This window comes from Cetorhinus maximus, chromosome 1 (assembly GCF_964194155.1).
Source record: "Cetorhinus maximus chromosome 1, sCetMax3.hap1.1, whole genome shotgun sequence".
Classification (NCBI taxonomy): Eukaryota; Metazoa; Chordata; class Chondrichthyes; order Lamniformes; family Cetorhinidae; genus Cetorhinus; species Cetorhinus maximus.
In genome coordinates this window covers 39500616-39513438 of record NC_135879.1, presented here as the reverse complement: position 1 = coordinate 39513438, position 12823 = coordinate 39500616, and the positions used below count along the sequence as shown (strand labels likewise).

General features: G+C 41.1%; 1 protein-coding gene across 1 annotated transcript in view; it reads left to right on the top strand.

Annotated features, from left to right (window-relative positions):
- Window positions 1-12823, top strand: part of adad1 (adenosine deaminase domain containing 1 (testis-specific)) — a 116725-nt gene that overhangs the window by 35089 nt on the left and 68813 nt on the right. The window contains exon 5 of the mRNA XM_078540026.1: window positions 8906-8995. Coding sequence (XP_078396152.1) covers window positions 8906-8995 — 90 coding nt within the window. The remainder of the gene's footprint in view (window positions 1-8905; window positions 8996-12823) is intronic.

Below are 12823 nucleotides of genomic sequence, written 5' to 3'. Positions count from 1 at the left end.
GATTCCCCAACTGTCAAAGTGCGCTCTTTCGTGCATGTGCGCGAAAGAGTGCGCTGCTCCCCGAGACTAAGTACTGTCTCAGGGAGATTGGTGACAGTTTAAAAAACCTCAAAAATAGAAAAATAAAACAATTATTAACATGTCCCCCTCATGTGACAATGTCACACGAGAAGGGACATGTTAATAAATATGACAAAGTTTATTAAAGATTTTTAAAATGGACATGAAACCTCATCCCGCCAGTGGATGAGATTTCAGGTTTTTTCTATTGCCCGCCAGGGCTCTTGGCCTGCCCGCCAGCCTTAAGGTTGGACGGGCAGGGCCTTTAATTGGGTTAATTATCCTGTCAATGGCCTCAATTGGCCATTGACAGGTCGGTGGGTGGACAGCTGATTTTGCTGTCCGCCAGCCTTCCTGAATAATTTAAATGGGGTGGGATGACGGGGGTTCCTCCCGATGTCATTTCGCGCCGGCGAGCAGGCCCCACCCCCAACTCACCAACAGAAAAATTCTGGCCAGGGTCTTTCGTTCAAACGTCAAGCAGCCGTTATTCTTTTTACACCAGTGGGAAGACAATCTCTACTGGCAAACCAGGAGATTTCGCCAACAATACAGAGCTTCAAGCTGTTTATGTACTATTCTAATTGTGTTACAATCACAGTGCCACCTGCAACAGAACTGATACCATTAAGAAGGTCTGCAATTTAGGACATCATAACAATGACACAGGATAACCACCATCATGTAATTAAGAAATGGGAGGAGGCAGTTGTCACAACCAAATAGCCCCAGACAACATCCATTCACCCCAGTTGCGGAAGGAGAGAAATCCTCCACACACAGATCAGCCTTGGAGCCAGAGCCAGCTGACCATGGTAGGCTCCATTGTTTACAGTTGTTGAAATAACATCAGTACTAGTGTCTGTCCAGGACAGACTTGCAGGATCAAAGTGGGTGCTAAGCACCAATCATCCAGCAGGATGTCCTCAGGGATTTGTTTGTGATATTGTTTACTGAAACAAACCATGTGACTCGCACATCTGCAATAAAGTTACTTTGTTGCTTTTAGCGTTCGAGAATCATTTTAACCCCATAATTGCTGTATGGCTCGAAAACCCCACTTCAATTGTAATAAACTGCTTAGATTTCCCAGTTAGTTCATAAAAGATGACCATGGAAATTATTGATGCTAGCTGACAAGTTACCAGATTTAGTGAATTTGTGATTGGATTTGAACTTGTGACCACTGGTTTATTGGTTATGGTCCACTAATAAACTACTGCCTTATCATGCGATAATTTTCAGTGCTTGCTTCTTACTTTTTGTATTGTACTCCTGAAGAATTCAGGATATATGCCACCTGGTGCCGGTTTTGTGTGTAGGCGTAATTCCTTGATTTGCTTTTACTACATAATATCTTGCTGATATTGTAATATCATAAGTTTGAGCTAAAATAACAATTTAAAATATCTACTCTACAGTCTTCAATTGCAGCAACTGTAGTGAAGACTTAATTCGACACCTGTGTAATTTCTTGAAACTTTTGTATTGCTTCCAACCCCTTAATACTTAATGGATTGATCTAGTTTTCCACCATTCTGTCAATTTATGTACTGCCATGAAGCTATTAATATTATTGGAAATTATTTTTCTTTTAAAATAGAGGTTTAGTCTGTGGGTGTGTCTTAATTGGATTAAAGCCAGCTAGTCTAGGTGCTTTGATATGTACCAGTTTTATTATGTAAAAGAGGTAGAGTGCATTTGCATTTTTTTGAATAGAGCATTCAAGAAGTGGGGTGAAATCTGACACCTAGCTAGCAGAGACCACGCAATATGTTTATATTACTAATAAAATTGGTACTATGAAAGGGGTTTTATTGTTAGAAGAGGTGGAGTTCAAAGGGGCTGGTGATACAATGAGAATTTACATTCAGTGAGCTGTGCTAGGTATAACAGGTAGCATTTTTGTGTGTGCAGGGCAAAGGCAATATAGATCAAAGCAGCTGTAAGCCTACAACTGTCTCCACAGGAACCAAAGTGAAAGAAACCTCAATTTGAACTTGTAAGGTGAAAATGCTTTGCCTGGTGACTGCTGAAAGTCTATGGGTTGCTGTTGCCTTAATGGAAATTAGTTTGGGAATTTGTTTAAAGTTATGATAGTAATTTGTAACCATGTGTATTTACACATGTGTAAGTTAATAAATGTCATGTATTTTGATATAAAACCTCGCAAATGATGGTCTGATTCCTGAATTTAGAGCTGCATCTCAAACATACAAAAATAAAAATCTAGGTTATAACAGTTGTTTAAAGTTTCCCTCTGGGATGTTTAAATAACTCAGCTTTACCAACTGTTGGGTCATAACAATTGGGGGCTCTAGCGGGATAAAAATATTTCTAATTCTTTGATTGGTTTGGAATTGGTGAATCTTAAGGTTACGAGTACGAGAAGCACTTTCAATTCAGGAGTTGGTGAGGTACTTTAAAAGTATGAGACTGCAAGCTGGTTTTGGAAATTGCTAAGACTTGTATGGGAGTAGACGATATAACTCTGACTGGGTTGGAGAAAATAACCAAAGGTAAGTTAACAGAGTTGGCAGATAAGTTAAAATTGGGGTTACCTCCAGGGGCTAGGAAATCAGATATATAGTGTGCACAGTTGGAAGTGAAACCTGTCACTAGTCAGTCACATCTGGAGGTAGTGAGACTTCAGTTACAAATGAAGTTGCTTGAATTTGAACAAAGGAACTGAAAAACCTGAATTAGAAGAAAAGGACAGAGAAATGGCCTTTAAAAGGGAATTGGAAATTGTGAAGATGGAGGAGGAAAGAGAAAAAGAAAGAGAGAATCGCAACTGAAAACGTTGGCAGCTAAAAAAGAGATGCTAGTAGATGAGGAAAGGTTTACCTCCAGAGTAGAACCCAGGGGGGAGATGTTTAAATTTGTACAAGCTCTTCCAAAGTTTGAGGAAAAAGATATTGAAGCATTCTTTATTTATTTGAGAAGCTAGCTAAACAGATGAAATGGCCACAGGAAAACTGGACATTATTATTACAGTTTAAGTTGTTAGGTATATGCTTCGCTATCAGAAGAAATGTCGGTGACTGATGATGTGATGAAAAATGCTATTTTGAGTGCACAAGAGTTGGTTCCTGAAGCATACAGGTAGAAATTTAGGAATATGAGAACAGCCTGGGCAAACTTGTATTGAGTTTGAAAGAGTGAAACAGAGTAATTTTGACCGTTGGCTACAGGCGTTAAAAATAGAGACAATCTGTGCAGCTCTTAGGGAGGTTAATTAGTTTGGAAGAATTTAAAGATTCAATCTCTTCGGTAGTGAGAACTCGTGGAGGAACAGAGGGTTGATTCTGTAAGACGAGCAGCAGAGATAGCTGATGATTGAGTTAGTTCATAGAGCCAAACATTTTTTTGGTCACCCTTTCAAATTGGAAAAGGATAAAACGTGGGAAGGTGAAAGGAAGGCAGGTAGTCAGGAAAGAGGAGGAGTGTAGCTGGAAGTCCCCAGGAAGTTTTTTCTCAGAATAAAAAGGAAGGTGCCAAAGGTAGAAGTGACATTCGAAAGTTTAGGTGTTTTCATTGTAATAAAGTGGGGCACACAAAGTCAGTGTTTTGGAAATTGCATGAAAAAAATCTGTAGGAATTGTTAGGGTACAGAAAAGCTCTGGAAGTAAAAGTACTGTGGGTTCTAAGGTTCAAGCACAAGAGAAACTAGTATTTTGTGTACAGGTGAAAAAGGGAGAATCATTGATAGGTGAAGAAGTGGGAACGTGTTCATAGTTTACTCGAGAATTCTGAGGAACAGGTTGCAGAAATGTTTAAAGACTTCGTGTGTGAAGGGAAAGTCTCTCCAAGTATACCTGGTGGAGTAGGTAAAGATCTTTAAATTTTAAGAGACACAGGGGTTAGTCAACTCTTAATGTTGTGGGATAGTGATATTTGTTGTTCAAAGGGAGTATTGCAGGAGCAGGTACTAATAAGTGGGGTTCATGGCGATGCTAAATCTATTCCATTGTGGAAGATAAATTTAAAGAGCAAACGGAAGATAGGTGAAGTTATAGTTGGAGTGGTGGAAAAATTGCCCATTGCAGGGGTTCAATTTATTCTGGGTAATGATATAGCTGGATTGCAAATGTGGGAGATGCCTATGGTAGTTGAGCAGCATGTAGAAGTGTTTTCAACAGAGGTGTTATAGAAGGAACATCCTAGATTGTTTCCTGATTATGTTGTAACGAGATCAAAGGCTCATAGGGAAGAACAAGACAAATGAGATAAACAGGTAGTTCAAAGGCAAGAAGAAGGTGTCGAAATCCAATTAGCTGGCACTGTATTTGATAACATTGCTCAAGAGGAAGGAATACAGACAGTTAAGCCGAAGTGTTTAACTCAAAGAGGTTAGTGGAGTTACAGAAAAATGTTTTGCAATTAAAACAGTTATATCAGAAAGCTTATTCAGAAACAGAAGCAAAATGTATTCCAGCATGTTGTTATCTTCGAGGAGATATTTTGATGAGAAAATGGCAGCCGGATTATGTCTCAGCAAATGAAAGCTGGAGGGAGATGCATCAGATTTGTTATCCCTTTAGGATATAGAAATGAGATTCTGAGGATTGCTCATGAAATTCCAATGGGACGGGGGGAACATTTAGGAATTAGGAAAAGATAGAGGTATTTTTTTTGGCCAGGATTGCATTGGGATGTAGTCAAATTCTGTAGAACCTGTTATACATGTCAAATGACAGGAAAAACACAAGCAGTGATTAAGCCGGTGCCTTTAATCCCAATAACACCATTTGAAGAACCTTTTCCAGCGTCATGATTGATTGTATAGGACCCCTCCCTAAGACTATAAGTGGAAATCAGTATTTAATGACAATGGATATGCCTACCAGGTTTCCTGAAGCGATACTTTTTAAGAAATGTTGCAACTAAGAAGATTGTGGAAGAGTTAATTAAACTTTTTACAAGATATGGCTTACCTAAGGAAATACAATCAGATCAGGGGTCAAATTTCATGTCATAGCTGTTTAAGGAAGTAATGAACATTTTGGAGTTAAAGCAGTTTGAGTCAACAGCTTATCACCTGGAGTCACAAGGAGCTTTGGAAAGATGGCATCAAACTTTAAAAACTATGATGAAAGCATACTGTCAGGATTGTGAGCAGGATTGGATACAGAAATTCCGTTTTTTGTTATTTGCTATTAGAGACGTAGCTAATGCATCGACTGGTTTTAGCCCTTTTGAACTAGTTTATGGTCATGAGATAAAGGGACCACAAATTGATTCATGATAAATTGGTGGGTCAAAATTCAGAAACTATTCTCCTGGATTACGTATCAAATTTCAGGGATAGATTGAACAGAGCATATGAGTTGGCTAGGGAACATTTAAAGATAACCCAGCAAGTGATGAAAGTGAAGGCAGATAAGAAAGCTAAAACTCATAGTTTTGTTTCTGGAGAGAAAGTACTAGTTTAGTTGCCAGGACTAGGTGATTCATTGCATGCAAGATTTAGTGGGCCTTACAGGATTGAAAAGAAATTGAGTGAAGTAAATTATTTAATAAATACTCCAGATAGAAGAAAGAAGCGGAGGGTGTGTCATGAAAATATGCTTTAAAAGTACTTTGACAGGGAAGAGGAACAAAAAGAGGTAATACTGATTGTGGATGATGAGAAAGAGGTAGAAGTGCAGGACTCTGAAATTGACTTTCCTCTAATCGAATTGGATAATGAGGGGATGCTTGAAAATTTAAATGAAATATTGAATTACCTTCCAAGCAAGTGTTAAAGTGATTTGGAAAAGCTATTGCAGTCACACAAACCTATTTGTGGAAATAAGTTAGGAAAGACACATTTAGCTATACATGATGTATGTATAGGAATATCATCTTCAATAAGGCAACATCCTTATAGATTAAATCTGGCAAAGTTATCACAAGTACAAAAAGAAATTGATTTCATGCTTCAGAATGTAATCGTTGCGTCTAGTTGCAGTAACTGGAGTTCGCCTATTTTACTGGTACCGAAACCAGATGGAGAACACAGACTGTGTGTGGACTATTGAGAGGTGAATGCGGTGACAAAAGCGGATTCATATCCCATACCACAGTTGGAAGATTATATTGAGAAAGTGGGACAATCGAAATTTATCACAAAGATTGACTTGCTAAAAGGATATTGGGAGGTACCATTGTTGGAGAGAGCAAAGGAGATATCAGCATTTGTAACGCCAAGTGGACTACATCAGTGTAAAGAATGCACCTGCAACATTTCAAAGACTGACAAACAAAGTAATTGCAGGTTTAAGCAATTGTGCTGTTTATATTGATGATTTAATCATTTTCAGTCAGACGTGGGAGGAGCATTTACAGCATCTGGAAGAATTATTTACTGGACTACAAGAAGCTAATTTGGTGATGAACTTGGCTAAAAGTGAATTTGCAAAAACGCAAGTTGTGTATCTAGGACATACCATTGGACATGGTAAGGTGGCTCCGAGAGATGCAAAAGTCAAGTCTGTCGTGGATTTCCCAGTGCCTGAGAAATTTTGAGATTTCTGGACATGAGTGGGTTTTACTGGAAAATTTGTACCAAATTTTAACCAAGTGGTTGCCCCACTGACTGAACTATTAAAACAAAAGTTTCAATGGACACTGTAGTGTCACAACTCTGTCAATAGTTTGAAAGCAATATAGGCATTGGGGCTGTACTGTTAGAAGATGACGACACTGGAATTGAAAAACCGATAGGGTATTTTTCACGGAAAGTGAGTGCACAACAGAAAAGAGATTCAGTGATCGAAAAAGAGGGTTTGGTGTTTGCATTGCAGCATTTTGAAATTTACGTTGCAAACCATTCATCAGAAACAATTGTTTATACAGACCTTTTGAAGTTTTTGGACAGATTTCAAGACAAAAGTACAAGGCTTTTCAGATGGAGTCTATTATTACAACCATTTAATCTACAGGTTATACATATTGCTGGAAGAGAAAATCTGTTCGCAGATGCGTTATCAAGAGCTTGAGGCTTAAAGAAAAATCGGACATTTTTAAAACCTTGGACACTGAACTGGAGTGATTACTGTTGATACTAAGGATTTGTGTGTATATATTGTTAATGCATGCATCTGGTAATGTAATGGTGAAATAAGTATAGGAGATAGCAAAAGATGGGTTATTAAATGAAACTGTCTTTTAGAATCTTGACGGTTCATTTTTCAATAGGGAGATGGATGTCATGAAGCTATTAATATTATTGGTAATTATTTTTCTTTTAAAATAGAGATTTAGTCTGTGGGTGTGTCTTAATTGGATTAAAGCCAGCTAGTCCTTTGATATGTACTAGTTTTGAGATATAAGAGAGGTTGAGTGCATTTGCATTTTTTTGAATAGAGCATTCGAGAAGTGAGGTGAAATCTGGCACCTGGCTAGCACAGACCAAGCAATATATTTATATTACTAATAAAATCGGTACAATGAAAGAGATTTTATTGTTAGGAGAAGTGGAGTTCAAATGAGAATTTACATTCAGTGCGCTGTGCTAGGAATAACAGGTATCATTTTTGTGTGGAATTTGTAAGGTGAAAATGCTTTGCCTGGTGTCTGCTGAAAGTCTATGGATTGCTATTGCCTTAATGGAGATTAGTTTGGGAATTTATATAAAGTTATGATTTGTAGCCATGTGTATGTATTTACACATTGTGTAAGTTAATAAATGTCATGTATCTTGATATAAAACCTCTCGAACTGATGGTCTGATTCCTGAATTTAGAGCTGCATCTCAATCATACAAAAATAAAAATATAGATTATGACAGTTGTTTAAAGTTTCCCTCTGGGATGTTTAAATAACTCAGCTTTACCAACTGCTGGGTCGTAATAGTACCACTGGCTAAAATCTTCCTTGCCATTACTAAATGCATATTTTAGTTATCCTGACCTGATTTCTGTATAATCCCACTCCCCATTAGTGGTCATTGCTTACACATTTCAAGCTTCACAGTGGCTCAGCGAGTAAATGCACTAACCATTATATTTTGAGCCATGCAGACTAGGATGATGTGTTTAATAAGTCATCTGTATTGTTTAATAAGGTTTAATAAGTCATTTATATTGAATTCTTGGGTGGAGGCATTGGTAGGCTGAGGAAAGGGAATTAAGTTTGGCTTTGATCTATGATTGAACTGCCTGCCAGCATTCACTTTCTCTGCCCATAACAATGATTGGGCACTTTGACAGAGGGCTGCTGCCACCCATGGATAACACCATGGGTGAATTGGAAGCTGGGGTGAAGAGGAGGAAAAGTTGTCTTGTTTAGCCTTTGCTACAGTTGATCTGTTTCAGCAACTGTAACTTTTGTCCTAATGTATTTTTTCTTATCCTCATTGGAGTATACTTTTGCACTTAGCACAAGTTTCATTAAATAGTCAAAGCCTAATAGAAATAATGGAAAAAGCATTCGTGCATTACAGCACCATGAGTATTGTGATAGTACGAGTCCTCCACTGCACAGTATAACTACTTTCCTCAGTTATGATGGTGGTTTTGTTGTAGTTACCTGTGCAAAACATAAATATTTTCTTTCTCATAAAGGTTTGCCTTTCATTTATGCATTTTGGCGGATCAGACCAGAATAAAAACTTTGCAGACGAATTGAAAGTAGAACCTGGGAAAAGATGCCACAACAATATCTACCTCCTGTAGTGTCTTAAAGGAAATGTCCTTTAAATTTACTTCCCCGCAGTGAGTCACTCGGTTGATTGTCATTGGTGTAAGAAAGACAACTTGTATTTGAAAGACCATAGAAATGTTGCTTTATAGTTATGGCAGTACTGATTTTCAAAGATGAGCATAATTGTTCACACCGATATTTGAATGTTTATTTTCAGCTTCAGGTCCTCCTCCAATACCTGCTGAACGAAGGGTAATGCCTACGCCAAGTCTGCCTTCAAGAAACCAGCCTTCAAAGTTAGGTTATGGTGAGCAAGTATTAACATTCATTGTTCAGATTGAATATCACTTGAGCAGATCTTGTTGTTCTATTAAAACATGATATAAGACTAAATATGTTTTTTTCAAAAAAATGTAGGCTCTGTATTAATTATTGTGCGTTGCAGTATTGAAATAAAGAGAGTTTCATGTGTCAGTTTTGAAATGAAAGCTGGTAACTTTCAGCCTAGTGAAACCTAGAATTCATACATAATTACCAATGAGGAGCATTTTGTGTCAAGAAAAGCTGCACAGCATTAAAAATGAAATATCGCTACTGGAGCACTTGCTGACATTAGATTCACCTTGAAAAACATTTTTCTACCTCCCAAAAGGAAATCTGGAATAAGTGTTCCTCTGAGAAAAATGCCGGTGTCGTTTTTTTCATGCTGATGATCCATTGGAATAACTGTTAATATACTGATGTATAGTACTAGAGATTAGAAAATGTGGGCTACAGTCTAGTCTGTGGGAGTAAGGGTGAGTAGTTTTTACACACAAAGGAAATTGTCCATTTTTCTGCTGTACTCCTTCTGGCAGCTGCTATAGAATAGATTTGACAGAAACTTTGGGCCAGTTGCTAGTTTGTCCTCTGAGCTAGGTCTGCTGTTGCCACCTCCCCAACCAGCCAAATTGTCCCAAGCTACTTTGTTGGCAGACATCCTTTTATCTTTTGCTGTAAGCTGTGGTCACACCTGTTGTTTGTTTACCCACAGTCTAAAAGTAACTCACTAATTTTTCTTTGAATGGGGGTGGGACAAAGAATTTTTAAAATGTTTTTATTTGTTCATGGAATGTACGCATCACTGGCAAGGCCAACATTTACTCCCATCTTAGCTACTCTTGTGAAGTTGATGTTGAGCTGTCACCTTGAAGCACTGTAGTGTGTGTGGTGAAGGTAATCTCAAATTGTTGCTAGGTAGGGAGTTCCAGGATTTTGACCCAGTGACAATGAAGGAATGACAATATGTTTTCAAGTCAGGATTGTGTGAGGCTTGGAGGGAAACTTTCAGGTGATGGTGTACCCATACGCATGCTGCACTTCCATACATGCAAATTTTGACATCTTTTGTGTTCAACAGCATTCATTTAAAATCAATTGCACTCAAACAATCATTTAGCTATCATTTGACATCCATCAAAGACCCTCATGATGGTTCTAGACATAACACAGAACCTCACCTGGAACAGGGATACAGGACCCACCCCTGGAGCCAGGCCTGGGATGGTATTCGCTGGCGAGCACAAGGTGGCTGTGCCGCCATGTAACCCAGCTAGGCTCAGCCCAAAATGCCTTCATGGAACCACCTTATGGACCCATCACCTGCAAGGCAAAGGGTGCAATGCCAGTATGGCAGAGCGAGGGCGGGACAGATCAAGACAGACTAGACCTTGGCAATGGAAACTGGCTCTTGGGACATTGCCACTACTGGTGGGGAAGGAGCCAGAGCTGGTGGAGGAGATGGAGAGGTACAGACTAGATATAGTTGGTCTCATCTCCACACACAGCGTTGGCTCTGGAGCTAAACCTCTCAATTGAGGGTAGTCCCTCTCCTATTCTGGAGTGTACCCCCGTGAGAGGCACCAGGTGGATGTGGGGATATTCTCAAGCTCCTGGCTGGGTGCCACACAGTTGGAGTTTGTCCCAGTGGACAAGAATATTTACCTCAATGAGGCTTCAGGTCTCAGAGAGGAAAACTTTGACTGTTTGTGTTTATGCACCAAGCAGCAGCTCGAAGTACTCTGTCTTCTTGGAGACGGTGGGATTGGTGCTTGATAGGGTGCCAACTACCGACTCTGTAGTCTTACTGGGGGACTTCAACGCTCACCTGGGAAATGATGGGGATAACCAGAGAGGGGTGATTGGGAGGAATGGCTTCCCCGATCTGAACCCGAGTGGTGAGTTGTTATTGGACGTCTGTGCTAGTCATGGATTGTCCTTAACGGACACCATGTTCAAACACAAGGACTCTCATAAATGTACCTGGTACCAGAGCATCTTGGGTCAAAGGCCAATGATTGACTTTATAGTTGTGTTATCAGACCTAATGCCGTATGTTCTGGACACTCGAGTGAAGAGAGGGGCGGAGCTGTCAACTGATCACCACTTGGTGGTGAGCTGGATTCAGCACGTGGTACGTGGGACAGTCACAGGAGGCCCAGAAATGCTGTGAGGGTCGCCAGGGAATGTCTGGTGGACGTTTCTGTGTGAAATTATTTCAACGCCTATCTCCAGAAGAATTTGTCTTGTATCCCTGGCGAGGTTAAGGACAATGAGTCCGAAAGAACCATGTTAAAGACCTGAATCGTTGAGGTGGCCACAAAAAGCTATGGCGTGAAGGCGGTCAGTGTCTGTCATGGCGGCAACCCTAGGACCTGCTGGTGGACACCAGTGGTGAAGGGAGGTTGTCAGGTCGATGAAGGAGGCCTTCTAGGCAATCTCGCGGATAGGTCTCCTGATTCGGTTGAAAGGTACCAGCAGGCCAGGAGGGCTATAGCAGCAGCAATCTCTGAAGCGAAAGCTTGGGCTTGGGAGGAGTTTGGAGAGGCCATGGAGACTAACTGTCGGACGGCATCAAAGTTGTTTGGGCAAACCATTCGGGGCCTTAGGAGGGGTCGGCGGGTTGTTGCCCAAGCTGTTCTGAGCAAGGGTGGGGAAATGCTGACCACAACTGGGGAGATTGCAGAGAGGTGGAAGGAACACTTGAGGAATTCCTCAACCCAGTGGACATGACCTCCTTACAGGAGGCAGCGCCAGAACCTTCAGTGAGATCGGATCTATCGCTGTTGCTGAGGACACTGTGATGGTCAAGGGCATCTGTTGGGGTAACGCAGCAGGGGTGGACGAGATTTGTCCGGAGATGTTGAAGGTTCTGGACAATGTTGGGGTGTTGTGGTTAACATGCCCATTCATTGTTGCATGGAAGGCGGGGACAGTACTGCTGGATTGTGGCAAACAGGTGGTGGTCTCCATTTTTGAGAAAGGGGACCAGTGGTCGTGTTCCATTTATAGAGGGATCACACTCGTCAGCCTCCCTGGGAAAGCCTATGCCAGAGTGCTGGAGAGGAGACTTTTTCTGTTAGTTGAACTTCAGATTCAGGAGGAACAGTGTGGATTCTGCACTGGCCGTGGAACAGTGGACCAGCACTTTGCCCTCTCACGGATATTTGAGTGCTCGTGGGAGTTTGCTAATCTAGTCTACCTCATTTTGTAGAACTAGAGAAGGCATACGACTGCATTCCTCGGGATATTTTGTGGGTGGTGCTGTGGGAATATGAGGTGCCGGTGCCACTTCTGCATGCTGTTAGGTTCCTCTCTTCGCGGAGCGAGTGTTGTGTCTACATTCTCAGCGTTAAGTTGAATTCATTCAAGGTGGGCGCCAAGGGTGTGTCTTGTCTCCACTCCTGTTCATGATTTTCATAGACAAGCTATCAAGGCACAGCCAAGGTATGGAGAGTATCCCGTTTGGGGGCTTGAGGATGACGTCTCCACTGTTTGCAGATGTTGTGCTTCTTGCCTCATCCAACTGTGATTTCCAGCGTGCAGTTGAACATTTCACTGCCGAGTGTGATGCGGATCAGCACCTCCATGATTCTCTGCCAGAAAAGAGTTGGTCACTCTTTCCAGGTGAAGGGGGAACAGCTTTCCTTAGTGGAGGAGTTGAAGTACCTTGGGAACTTATTCACGAGTAATGGCAGGGGGGAGATGCGGCCCTGCCGACTCCCTCCTCTGCCCGTCCCTCACCCAGCTGTCTCCTCTCCCTCCTCCCTCGCACTCCCCCCCCTCCCCCTCCCAGTGTTCCCCTCCCTCACCAGCC